The sequence below is a fragment of the Danio aesculapii genome, chromosome 10, assembly GCF_903798145.1.
Source record: "Danio aesculapii chromosome 10, fDanAes4.1, whole genome shotgun sequence".
NCBI lineage: Eukaryota > Metazoa > Chordata > Actinopteri > Cypriniformes > Danionidae > Danio > Danio aesculapii.
Window position 1 is genome coordinate 2179609 of NC_079444.1, and position 14000 is coordinate 2193608.

At 36.6% G+C, this 14000-nt stretch overlaps 2 protein-coding genes across 3 annotated transcripts in view; one reads left to right on the plus strand and one right to left on the minus strand.

The window, feature by feature from the left end:
* The window catches only part of nup155 (nucleoporin 155), a 44800-nt gene extending 35902 nt beyond the window's left edge, over nucleotides 1-8898 (plus strand). For both annotated transcript variants that reach the window (XM_056466663.1, XM_056466664.1), the window contains 10 exons: nucleotides 1536-1689; nucleotides 2609-2713; nucleotides 2794-2948; nucleotides 3196-3325; nucleotides 5142-5255; nucleotides 5330-5450; nucleotides 5777-5887; nucleotides 6968-7104; nucleotides 7402-7508; nucleotides 7585-8898. In XM_056466663.1, the coding sequence (XP_056322638.1) occupies nucleotides 1536-1689; nucleotides 2609-2713; nucleotides 2794-2948; nucleotides 3196-3325; nucleotides 5142-5255; nucleotides 5330-5450; nucleotides 5777-5887; nucleotides 6968-7104; nucleotides 7402-7508; nucleotides 7585-7723 (1273 nt within the window). In that variant the 3' untranslated portion in view covers nucleotides 7724-8898. The remainder of the gene's footprint in view (nucleotides 1-1535; nucleotides 1690-2608; nucleotides 2714-2793; nucleotides 2949-3195; nucleotides 3326-5141; nucleotides 5256-5329; nucleotides 5451-5776; nucleotides 5888-6967; nucleotides 7105-7401; nucleotides 7509-7584) is intronic.
* A 3477-nt stretch (nucleotides 8899-12375) lies between these two features.
* On the minus strand, nucleotides 12376-13275 carry LOC130236678 (alpha-1A adrenergic receptor). Its single transcript, XM_056467429.1, has one exon. It carries the CDS (start codon nucleotides 13273-13275, stop codon nucleotides 12376-12378), a length of 900 nt encoding a protein of 299 aa, XP_056323404.1.
* Nucleotides 13276-14000: the final 725 nt, after the last annotated feature.

The following is a 14000-nucleotide window of genomic DNA, read 5'->3' on the forward strand; positions in this document are numbered from 1 at the left end:
ATAAAGTTGCAGTTCCGAGAAATAAAGTTGCAATTCCGACTTATAAAGTTGGAGATTTGAGAAATAGTCATAATACTCATAATAGTCATAATGTAAAGTCGGAATTCCGAGTTATAATGTCTTAATTCTGACATAAAATGTCACAATTGTGAGTTTAGAATTTAGAATCCTGAGATTCTAGAATTTAGGATTCTGAGAAAGAAAGTTGCACTTTTAACGTAAAATGTTAAAATTCTGATAAAGTCACAACTCCGAGTTATAAAGTCAGAATTCTGATAGTCGCGATTCGAGTTATAAAGTCAGAATTCTGATAGTCGCGATTCAAGTTATAAAGTCAAAATTCTGATAGTCACGATTCGAGTTATAAAGTCAGAATTCTGATAAATAACATCGCAGTTTTGAGTTATAATTTGAGAATTCAGAGAAATAAAGTCACAATTCCGAGTTATAAAGTCAGAATTCTGATAGTCTCGATTCGAGTTATAAAGTCAGAATTCTGATAGTCGCAATTCGAGTTATAAAGTCAGAATTCTGATAGTCACGATTTGAGTTATAAAGTCAGACTTATAGTCACAATTCGAGTTATAAAGTCAGAATTCTGATAGTCACGATTTGAGTTATAAAGTCAGAATTCTGATAGTCGCGATTCAAGTTATAAAGTCAGAATTCTGATAGCCGCGATTCGAGTTATAAAGTCAGAATTCTGATAGTCGCGATTCAAGTTATAAAGTCAGAATTCTGATAGCCGCGATTCGAGTTATAAAGTCAGAATTCTGATAGTCACGATTCAAGTTATAAAGTCAGAATTCTGATAAATAACATCGCAGTTTTGAGTTATAATGTGAGAATTCAGAGAAATAAAGTCACAATTCCGAGTTATAAAGTCAGAATTCTGATAGTCGCAATTCGAGTTATAAAGTCAGAATTCTGATAGTCACGATTTGAGTTATAAAGTCAGAATTCTGATAGTCAAGATTCGAGTTATAAAGTCAGACTTATAGTCGCGATTCGAGTTATAAAGTCAGACTTAGTCGCGATTCGAGTTATAAAGTCAGACTTATAGTCGCGATTCGAGTTATAAAGTCAGACTTATAGTCGCGATTCGAGTTATAAAGTAAGAATTCTGATAGTCGCGATTCGAGTTATAAAGTCAGAATTCTGATAGTCGCAATTCGAGTAATAAAGTCAGAATTCTGATAGTCGCAATTCAAGTTATAAAGTCAGACTTAGTCACGATTCGAGTTATAAAGTCAGACTTATAGTCGCGATTGGAGTTATAAAGTCAGAATTCTTTAATTTTTTATTTTTTTTATTCAGTGGCAGGAACGGGCTTCTGTAGTAAATGCATTATAAACACCATTATTAAAAAAAACATTATTAAAGGATTGAATAGACTCAGTCTGCTGGTAAATGCGTGTTGAATATATTTGTGCAGATTTCACATTCTAAATGCATCACAGACCTCTTGCATCTAAAAACTTTGAGACTAAATTTGAAGATGCTGCTAAATGCACGTGTTGATTATATTTGTGCAGACTCTTGTGTTATAAATGCATCACGGACACCATGCAGGAGTTGGTGAACCAGAGTAAAGCGGCCCCTCAGTCTCCCAGTGTCCCCAAACAACCCGGACCGCCTGTTATGACCTCTGACCCTAACATGCTGAGCAATGAAGACGCCGCTGCTCATGTGAGCTTTAGAAGCCTCTGTTGATTACTACTGTTATAGCACTTTTAAAATATATATATATGTATATTTTTTGTTTCTATAATTTGTATTAATGGTTTTCATATTTTTATACCTTTTTTCTTTGATTAAATTTTTTTATTAATATTTTAACGCTTAAGCCAACCTTGTTTACATTTTTTTAAGTTTAATATTTTAACACTTATAAATTCAGCTGTTTTGGTTAATGATGTTTTAAGTTTGAATTATAACACTTTTATTGATTAGTAATGCTTTTAGTTTAGTTTATTTAGCATATTTTTTATTTCGCTTAATTTTTTTATGTTTTCTTCTGTTTTTATTTTTTATCTTAATTTGAAGAAAATGAACCGCTTTTAACTTTTGAAGATAATTTTTTAGTTACACATTTAGAAACACTCTGTTGTTTATTTATGAATGTTTTTTGGTGTTTTCTGTAATTATTTGGAGTACTAGTTTATTCTAATATACCTAAATTCAGCTGTATTTCAATTAAGGATTCAAAAATAGTTTGTTTCAATGAGAACACTTATTATTTATTAATTATTTGTGTTTTCAGTTTAGTTTTATTATGTAATGTTTCGTTTACTTAATTTTATTGATTGTCTTTAGCTCTTTTGTTTGTTTTTAAATTTTTTTTATCAATTGGAGGAATAATGAAACTTTTTTTTATTATTTATTTATTTATTTATTTTACTTTGGATTTTTTTATTTATTTATTTTTTTTTTTTACTTTGGATTTATTTATTTATTAATTTTTTTAAAAACTTTTAATTAATAAATTTTTTAAAATGTTTTTTGTGTAATTATTTAGCCATTTTTAGTTTCATTTTGTTTTTAAATTTATTTCTAATCCTAGTTAAAATGTTTCATACCTTTTAAATCGAAGTGTTTGCGTGTTCAGTTTGAGCAGATGCTGGGTCTGGCTCAGAGGTCCCAGGACGAGCTCTTCCACATCGCTCTCTATAACTGGCTCATTCAGGCCGATCTGACAGACAAACTGCTGGAGGTACCAACCATCGCACACACACTCATAATTGTTAGTCTGTTTGTTCTGAGCATTCAGGACTTTTTCCTCCTGTGGCGCAGGTGAACTCTCCATACCTGGAGGATCATTTGATGCACATGATCAAGCAGGACCAGAGTAAAGTGCGAAACATGGACCTCCTGTGGCGATACTACGAGAAGAACCGCAGCTTTGGCAAAGCAGCTCACGTTCTGGCGAGACTCGCAGACATGCACAGGTATCAGCCTGATTAGCCACGCCCTCTTAAAGGAACAGTGCACCCAAAAATGGCAGTTAGCCCATAAATTACTCAATATTCCTGTAACTTTGATTGGCTTAGAATCCAACATCTCATTACTGTACATTTGAATATTTAAATTTCTAGCTTTTATATATATATTTAATATGAGCAGTGTGTGTGTGTATTGTTGAGGGCAGCTGAAGTGAAAGCTGGTGTTTTGTGTTGGTTGTGTGTGTGTGTGTAGTACAGAGGTCTCCCTGAAGCAGAGGCTGGAGTATATCTCCAGAGCCATCCTCTCCGCCAAGAGCTCTTCCTCTGTGTCTTCACTGGGAGCCGACGGAGAGTTTCTGCATGAGCTGGAGGAGAAGATGGAGGTACAGAGACACACAGATACACATACACACTAGGGCTGCACAATATTGGAAAGATATGACATTGTGATATCTTGTTTTTCTGCAATATATTTTGTAATATGAATATAATTTCACCAGATGGCTTGAATAGCTTCTTTCTATTTGGAAATAATTCATTAATTTAGACTGGTTTGGGATTATTCTGGGTGTAAATCATCCATAAAATATAATACACTATTTAAAAGCAGATAAATACAGTAGAGCAGAGCAAAAATCATGGTTTTCTGCTGATCCAAACATTATTTCAGGTACAGAAATGTAATAATCATACGTAAATACACAGTAAAACCTTTAGTAAATTTACAAAGTGTGCGATTTCTTGTGCCTGAATGCACACACATGCAGATGATAAACTTTTTATTATGATTAAACTCCACATATCTCAGAAATGATTTCCCAAATCTAATTCTAACATACTCACTGGCCACTTTATTAGGTATACCTTACTATTACCGGGTTGGACCCCGTTTTGGCTTCAGAACTGCTTTAATCCATCATGGAGTACATTCAACAAGCTACTGCAAATATTCCTCAGAGGTTTTGCTCCATATTGACATGATAGCATCACGCAGTTGCTGCAGATTTATCGGCTGCACATCCATGATGCCAATCTCCCGTTCCACCACATCCCAAAGGTGCTCTATTGGGTTGAGCTCTGGTGACTGTGGAGGCCATTTGAGTACAGTGAACTCATTGTCATGTTCAAGAAACCAGTCTAAGATGATTCACACTTTATGACATGGTGCGTTATCCTGCTGGAAGTAGCCATCAGTAGATGGCTACACTGTGGTCATAAAGGGATGGAAATGGTCGGCAACAATACTCGGGTAGGCTGTGGTGTTGACACGATGCTCAATTGGTACTGGTGGGCCCAAAGTGTGCCAAGAAAATATCCCCCACACCATTACACCACCACCAGCCTGGACCACTGATACAAGGCAGGATGGATCCATGCTTTCATGCTTTCATCTTGTTGACACCAAATTCTGACTCTTCCATTTGTCACAGCAGAAATCGAGACTCATCAGACCAGGCAACGTTTCTCCAATCTTCTGTTAATCAACAGTTGGACAGGTGTACCTAATAAAGTGGCCGATGAGTGTATAAACTTAACATTTCAGATCTTGTGGTGTGACTACAGCGATATCAATGCTGAAACAATGTATTGTGCAGGCCCAACACACACACACACACACACACACACACCACCTTCCGCATAATTAAAATACAATAATCATTATTAATATTACTATTCATTTTCAATGATTGTTACATATGTATTCATTATTATTAATTATATTAAGTTAAAAGGAAAGTACTGTTGTTAATATTTGATTTAAATACTTGATTTTAAATTGTGGAAAATCACTAATATGATAATAAATGAGGATTTTTTTAAATGACTTGATATTATTAGTTTATTATTATATTGTTGAGTCCTGTCTTTAAATTCTTGTTTCTTTTCCAAGTGTTTAATGTCATAAAGTGGCTGAAACAAAAATTACAAGATATTACAGCCAAATATACATGCTAAATTATTAAAACTAAAATAAAAACCTATATAAATTCCTATTTAAACCGATTTAAAAACCTAATAAAATATAACATAATTAAAAAATATGAGTAAGTATTATACCCTCATATAGGGATGATGTTAAAACAAATGAAAACTGAAAACGGTTGCTGCAGTATAAACGAACACAGTGCTCTGCTTCACTCAGGATGCATTTAATTCATTGCACAGGACATCAGGAGTGTGTGTGTGTGTGTGCTGCAGGTGGTGCGCATTCAGGTGCAGATCCAGGAGACTCTGCGCAGACAGTTTTCCCAGCATCCCTCAGTGCAGAGCGCCATCACACAGCTAGACTCTGAGCTGATGGACATCACTAAGGTGAAGAAGTGGAAATTATTCAGCTTCATGTTCACTTGAGAGCCGCTTTACTGATGTCTTCTGTCCTTCTGCAGCTCTATGGAGAATTTGCTGATCATTTCCGGCTGTCTGAGTGTAAACTGGCTATAATTCACTGTGCAGGACATTCAGACCCCATTCTGGTGCACTCGCTGTGGCAGGAGATCATCGAGAAGGGTAAAACACATCTCTGTAGCCCTTAATACTTAGGGTTTAGTGTGTATGTGTGTTTATATGTATGTATGTATGTGTGTATATATATATATGTGTGTGTGTGTGTGTATGTATATATATATATATATATGTATGTGTGTGTGTGTATATGTATGTATGTGTATATATGTATATATATATATATATATATATATATATATATATATATATATATATATATATATATATATATATATATATATATATATATATATATATATATATATCCCCTGTAAAAGCAGCAGAGCTTTAATTCATTGCGTGATGGCTGTGTTGCATTATTTTTTCAGAGCTGAATGACAGTGTGGTGATGAGTCCATCAGACCGGATGCGAGCTGTCAGTCTGAAGCTGGTGTCTCTGGGGAAACTGTACGCTGGAACGCCTCGATACTTCCCGTTAGGTACAACTCTGCTTTTTCCAGACCAGTTTCCCTCTGTGAAGTGTGGGTTTGAGTCTCTGGGCTTTCACTGACTAAAAAGTTGCTTATTTATTTATTTATTTTAGTGTCGAGACCCATAGTGAATCGCGAAACAAACAGCCGTTGTGTTGAGCAGACTATCCAGAATTTTGTGATTTCTCCGAATGCTCAAATTAAATTTAAATGTAGTTGCCGTAAAAACTGGATAATTGTGAATATTATATTATAAGCTATTTAAGCTATATATATATATATATATATATATATATATATATATATATATATATATATATATATATATATATATATATATATATATATATATATATATATATATATATATATATATATATATGTATGTATGTATGTGTGTGTATGTGTGTGTGTTTGTATATGTGTGTGCATATATATGTATATATATATATATATATGTGTGTGTGTTTGTATATGTGTGTGTATATATGTATATATATATGTGTGTGTATATGTGTGTATATATATATATGTGTGTGTATATGTGTATATGTGTATATATATATATGTGTGTGTATATGTGTATATATATATATATGTGTGTGTATATGTGTATATATATATATATATATATATATATATATATATATATATATATATATATATATATATATATATATATATATATATGTGTGTGTGTGTATATGTGTATATATATATATATATATATATATGTGTGTGTGTATATGTGTATATATATATATATATATATATGTATGTTTATATATATGTATGTATATATGTATGTGCATGTATATCTGTTATATATACATGTATGTATATCTGTATATGTGTGTGTATATGTATATATGTATGTATGTATGTATGTATGTGTATAAATATGTGTATATATAAAAAGTGAAATGTAATTATTGATGTTATGTAAAGGTGAATTTTCAGCATCATTACTCCAGCATTCAGTGTCACATGATTGTCCTGAAATGATTCTAATTGGCTGATTTCAATTTCAAAGCGTAATGTTTAATTATTGAACCGTGTGTACTGATCTGATGTTGTGCTGATCTTCAGACTTCCTGGTGAAGTTTCTGGAACAGGAAGTGTGCCGGCTGAACTGGGACGTGGGTTTTGTGACCTTCACCATGCAGGAGATTGGAGTTCAGCTGCCGCGACTGCTGGAGGTTTATGACCAGCTCTTCAAGACACGGGTAACAAAGCTCAGAGCACATGAACTAATTAATGTCCAGTTACTGAATGACAGATTAGATTTTTTATTTATGTTTTTAATTATTTATCAATAAGATTATTATAAAACTGTGTTACTGTAGGTAAACAAACTCGTCTTATTTCTAGATATGTTTAATTCATCCGTTTCTAATGCCTTTCGGCCCGCTATCACAGACACATACACAGTACAGTTTGTACAGCATAAGAGCAATGGAAACCTATGGAGTGTCTCATCTTACACTAACAAATCTTTTCTGTATGTGTGTGTGCGTGTGTAGGACCCATGTTGGCAGCGTCTAAAGAAGCCTCTTCATCTGGTGGAGTGTATTCATGTGCTGCTCTCCGGATACGTGGACGACCCCAGCCGTGTGCCCACCTACGACAGGTTAGCACCACCACACCTTCACCATCACCATCATCTCCCAGTGCTTTTACCGGTGTCTCACCGCGGTGTCTTGCAGACGCAGGTTCACCAACGCGTGTCTGGACAACATCTGTGGTTATCTGGTGGAGCTGCAGTCCTTGAGTCCCAACGCCGCGCTGCAGGACATCATCCGAAACTTCAAATCCCTGCAGGCCAAGCTGGAGAAGCTGCACTGAAGACCACCAGACTTTATAAAGTAATCACACTCAACCCCATACACTCATACAGTCCTGGAAAACACACACACACACTGCCAAAATAAACTCCTCACACATCCATTCTGTGCTTTGCAGAGGTTTTTATGCCAGAAATCAGGTTTTAATGTCTTGCACTGTACACAATATCTGTGTATTTATAAGAGTCTCTGTGTTTAGGGATGTCTTCGGGGTATTTATGGTTACGAATCGCACATTATGGGATGTTGATCTCTGCTGTGTTCATTTTTGATGTTGAAAATTTGACTTCTCAGCAGTTTAAGAGTGTTTTATTGACATTTTAGTCATCTGTTGATCAATATATTGTACATTATAGGAAATTACGTCTGTAAAATAACAGTAGTAGTACTGGCAGGTTGTTAGCAGATTTTTGTAATGTCATTTTCAACACCAATCCAGACAATAAAATCACTACATAATATTACAAATGTTAATAAAAGTCACTTTGGGGTTTTTTTTTTCAACATCAAAAGTTGTCGGAGAAAATATATGAAGAGTTTAGATGCAAAAACCTCTAAGTCGTCTGAAATTTTCCTCTAAAATGAGCGTTTTATCAGACTCCTGTGTGTATGTTCAGTAATTTCACTTTTATGGCAAAGAATAAGTCCATTTCCTGGTCTTTAAAGTGAAATATCTCAACATAAACAAAGGAGGCTGAAAAAAAAATAGATTTTTGATGGAAATTTCAGACGGCGCTTAGAGGTTTTTGCATCTGAACCCTTCATAAAGTCATATCCCATAATGCAATTCCAAAGCATAAATAACTAATAAAAACATTCATTAAAATAATGCAGAGAGCTGTTATTGTACAGATATTTTGTTAGTGTTTGCTGAGGTCTGTCTGATCTTGCTGGTGTGTGTTCATAAATTTATTCTGGAGATTTTCTACTGCGCAGACACTTGACTCTTCAGTAACGTGTTTGTTTTGTCTTTTTTTTTTTGTACAAACTTGACATATTCTGAATTATTAAGCAGTGTGCGATGGCTGTGTATGAATGGGATGACGGAAAACTCGTCTGCTCTTTTTATCAGGACCACACATTTTTATCGAAGTTATCGAAGAAGCTCCCTTTAGTTTTGTGTAATGTGTTTTGCGAATGATTTGAAAAGAATAAAAGTTTGGTTTTAATTTACAATTGAGTCAAATTTATTTGCATGTCAAACCGTTTTAATACAATATAGTCCGGTTTCACACATGAAACAATAGACCTGGAATACATGTCATACAGAAAACAACACTGGTGTCCATCTTGAATCAAAATAAAGACTGATATATTTTAAGATGCATGTTTCTTTCAGATGAAACTGCTCAGGTTTATTTTTTAGTCCTCGATTAGGCTCACCTGAACCTTGTTTGTGAAAACCGGATATTATTTCTGCGTTTTTCGTCCGTTTTCTCACTATTAACTATAGTGGTTTATTACCTGCGTGTTAAGATGTTCTGTTTTTAGTACTTATAAAGTACATATTAGTAATATAAGAAAACTAATTATTATACTTGTAAGTATTATATTAACATTATATGATAATAATTAGTGCTGTCAAAAGATCTCATCTCTGAACACACAACACGACCAACCTTGAGGCGGATGGGCTACAGCAGCAGAAGACCACACCGGGTGCCGCTCCTGTCAGCTAAGAACAGGAAACTGAGGCTACAATTCACACAGGCTCACCAAAACTGGACAATAGAAGATTGGAGAAACGTTGCCTGGTCTGATGAGTCTCCATTTCTGCTGCAACATTCGGATGGTCGGGTTACAATTGACCATTCCTTCATGACCACAGTGTCTCCATGTTCTGATGGCTACTTCCAGCAGGATAATGCACCATGTCATAAAGCGTGAATCATCTCAGACTGGTTTCTTGTACATGACAATGAGTTCACTGTACTCAAATGGCCTCCCCAGTCCCAAGACCTCAACCCAATAGAGCACCTTTGGTATGTGGTGGAACGGGAGATTGGCATCATGGATGTGCAGCCGACAAATCTGCAGCAACTGCGTGATGCTATCATGTCAATATGGAGCAAAACCTCTGAGGAATATTTCCAGTAGCTTGTTGAATCTATTTCCTAAAGGATTAAGGCAGTTCTAAAGGCAAAAGGGCATCTAACCCGGTACTATAAGGTGTATCTAATACAGTGGTCGGTGAATGTGTGTGTGCGAACTTATTTTGAATGTGTTTGACAGCACTAATAATAATAATAAATCTTATTTTACATCCCTAATTCTACTAAACCCAACTACAACCTTAATAACTATTAAAAAGCAGCAAATTAGGAGTTTATTAAGACATAAGTCTTTGTTAATGCTTTATTAATAGTGAGAAATATGCCTTAAGATAAATTTTCAAGAGAAGACAAAGTTTTAAGAGGTTTTTAATCCTCTTAAAGATAGCTTAAATGTATTTGATTTATCCTATGTACAATCTGTCCTCATCTATTTACAGAGTTTATGCTGAATTCGCAGCACAGACAGCATAAAGAAAACTGCGTTCATATGCAGATTTACAATATAAGTGGCATAACAGATATAATTACAGTGATCACCGGCTGCAATTATCAAAACACAGGAGGGACAGTCATTTGAGTTTGTGCTTTGGTGGTGGAAAAAACATTATAATACACCAGTCACTGTTTCACAACAATATTTCACACAAAATATGAAATGAAAGAGATTAGCATGCATGCTGTGTACACATAACAAAGTACTAACGATGCAAACCAAAATAAATTAAGTACTAATAGTTAGTCTGTGTGGAATGTATGTTTAGAGGGACTTTTTGAAGTGCACTTCAGCTGCTATATGTATATACAGCGGGGAAAATAAGTATTGAACGCGTCATGTTTTTTCCTGGGAATAATGTTCCTAAAGGAGCTGCTGACATGGAGTTGAACCGGATTTTTGGTAAAAACCCAAACAATACAAACAGAAAAACAAAACAAAACAAACAAAAAAAAAGAGTTGTGTGCAATAACAATGAGATGACAGAAGGAGAATGTGCTGAACTGCTGAAATGTATTTAATACTTTATATAAAAGGCTTTATTAGTGATGGCAGCTTAAAGACGCCTCTCATATGGAGAATGAAGTGTCATGCATTGCTCAGGTGTGATGTTTTTCACAGACTTTAACAGAGGGTCAAAATCTTGATGGTTCTGTGGGTCTCGTCTATCAAATCTGAGCTTTATTTTGGATTCTCAATTGGATTCGAGTCAGGTGTTTGGCTGGGCCATTCTACAGCTTGAATTTCTTTCTCTGTATTTGAAGTATTTCTGTGTTTTGGATCATTGTCTTGCTGAAATGTCCACCCTGGTTTCGTCTTCATCCTCCTGTAGAACTACACCTCCTTTTCTTCATGTGTTCAATACTTTATCCCTGCGTTATTTCACTTTATTACACATAACTCTATAAACTAATATCGTTTTCCTTGCATATATTGATTTCCTTGGTTGTTATAAACTTGTTTAAAAGGCTGATTTCATGCCCCAAGAGTTTGTGAAGACCTTTAATGTCTCAACACAATCAAATGAAAAAAGTTTTGAGTCTTTAGAGTGTTGAATGAACATTTTCCTGCATTCTAGATTACTTGGCACATGTGCAGTTACAATGGTATGAATCATTATAGGGTGGTCAGATGTATATTTGCATGATCTATTGTGAATATAATAGCATTATTTATTACACAAATCAGAGCCCTGCTGAAAAATCTAGCTTAAACCAACCTAGGCTGGTTTTAGCTGGTTGACCAGCTTGGTTTTAGAGGGGTTTTGGCCATATCCAGGCTGGCTTTAGCTGGTCAGGCTAGAAAATGACCAGCTAAAACCAGCTTGACCAGCCTGATTTAAGCTGAACATAGCTGGTTTTGGCTGGGCTTCCAGCCTGACTAGGCTGGTCAAGCTGGTTTAAGCTGGTCCTTTTCCAGCCTGACCAGCTAAGACCAGGCTGGAAATGGCTGGAAACCCGCCTGGAAATGCCCAAAACCCCTCTAATACCAGCCAACCAGCCTAAACTGGTTCAAGCTGTTTTTTCAGTAGGCAGAATACTATTTAAGCTACATAAGATCCCCCACACATCTTGTTTTGATGTCCTGAAGTGGGGATCAAGCTTTAATTAGCAGGATCAAACATCCCGAACCCACCCATATAGTTTATTCAGCGACGACAGTTAACGGTCAGTTACCAACCACAAGAGAACCCAAAACGGGTATGGGAACGAAGGTTTTTTGGGAACCACTGGCCTTTAGGATGGATCCTTTTCACAGTTTCGTCTTTCACAGTTGGGTAAACTTAGAGTGCAGTAAATGGAAGAGTACAACAAATATTTATTTACAATCCCATTTGCTTAAACCATCAACTAAACACTTAATGGTGTTATCAAGACTTTCAGAAAACGGAAAAAAAAATAGTGTGAGACTGATAACGGCAGACAGGTAGGCTAATTCGTTGTTTTTTTTTTGTGATTTGATGGAAAGATGATATAATACATACATAAATACATATAAATATTCTTTACGTTACGTTAAAAAAATGTAAATAATATAAACTTCAAAGGATTTAAGATGCTGATGACCGTTTGACGCGTCCTAACAGTCTTTTAAAAGGCTCCATTACTACCAGCAACAAGAGCAGTTGAGTTTCTTCACGCCGTGCAGGTAGACATACGGGACAAAACAAGTGTATGTGGCTCCGATAAAGTTGGTCAGCTTGACCACCAGGATGGAGTTCCTGAAGCCGCTGTAGATGCGGAGCACGAGGTGAATGAACCAGCAGAAGATGAAGATCGAGGCAACCGCCACCACACTCTTCGCCGCCCGCACATGAGTACCGGAGGACGGGTTACCGGACGACCTGACCTCCGTCTTTTGCTCTGATCCTCCGGAGTGATCTTTAACCCTCTTCTGGCTCTGGATCAGCGTGACCACGATCTGCACACTGGCGTACGTGATGCCCACAAGAGGAATCACATTAGCAACAATCAGGTAAAGCCCGTCAAACGTCTTTTTCTCCGCAGGAGTTGGGAATTTTTCCTCGCAAACTTCCAAACTGTCGTTTCCATCGTGTTCAGCTATGAAGAAGTGAGGGACGCTGAATGTTAACGCCACGATCCAGCTCCCGAACAGCAGCCAGAGCACCAGCCGGAGATTATCCAGCTGCACCGGGGCTCCTCCGCGCCGGACGGAGCCCACCAGCTTCTGGTGCCAGTACAGGCTGATGAACATGGTGGAGAAGATGCTGCTGGTCTCCGAGAGGTCCGATGAAAACTGGAGCACGCTGCAGTAGTTTCTACTCAACAGCCAGCTGTTCAGAAACTGCGCTAAAGTGTCCGGCAGGTCCACCATGCAGTTGGTGATGAGGTTGGAGACGGCCAGGTTGATGAAGAGCAGGTCATTGGGCCGCAAACGGGATCTGGATGTGGGGAGAGAGCGCAGACCCAGCCAGAAGTTCCCAGTGATGCCAGTCACGCAGAAAAAGGCTCGGACGGAGGATTCAACCCAGTCTTGAAGCTGCATCTTCTCCTCCTGAAGTCTGCGTGGAGGTGCAGACCCAGAGGCTGAGATTTATCAGGTATGAGCCGATGATGTGTCACTGAAAACTCCTCCCATTAAATTTGGGGGGCATAAGGGGGCAGTGCCCCCTCAGAAAGAAGTTGAATGCACATTAATAAAGCAGCATTTTTTCATGACACTGTATAACAATCATTTATATTTTATAGTACTGTGATGGTTGCGTTTAGGGTGGGGGTACGCGTTAAACAATACAATTTAGTGGGTAATTTAATAGATAGCTAATACTCTTACAATTACTGTGATGGTTTAGGATTGGGGTGGGGGTAGACGTTAATAAAATACAATAAATGAGTAATGAGTGGGGGGGTTGGATGGTCGGGTCGTGGGCCCTTGATGATGTCACTGGGGGGCCCCAAAATGTGTGGACCCTTAGAATCGTCCTATCTTTTTTCGGTATTGTTCTGTCAACATTAATGCCTTATAATGCATTTTATAAGATGTAACTATAACACATTTAGCTACTATTTTTTTTAAATGACATTAGATTGAAACATTTATCTTTTTCCTAACTCTGAGAGATGATTAGTTGTGGAATAGGCAACGTGAAGCGTGATGATTCGGTTATGCTGATTTCACCCTTTATTTTACGCTTATAGTATAATCTAACCGTGGGTTGGCTTGCATGTGCGGGCATAGTTTCACGTCTTTACCTTAAACATTTATATTAT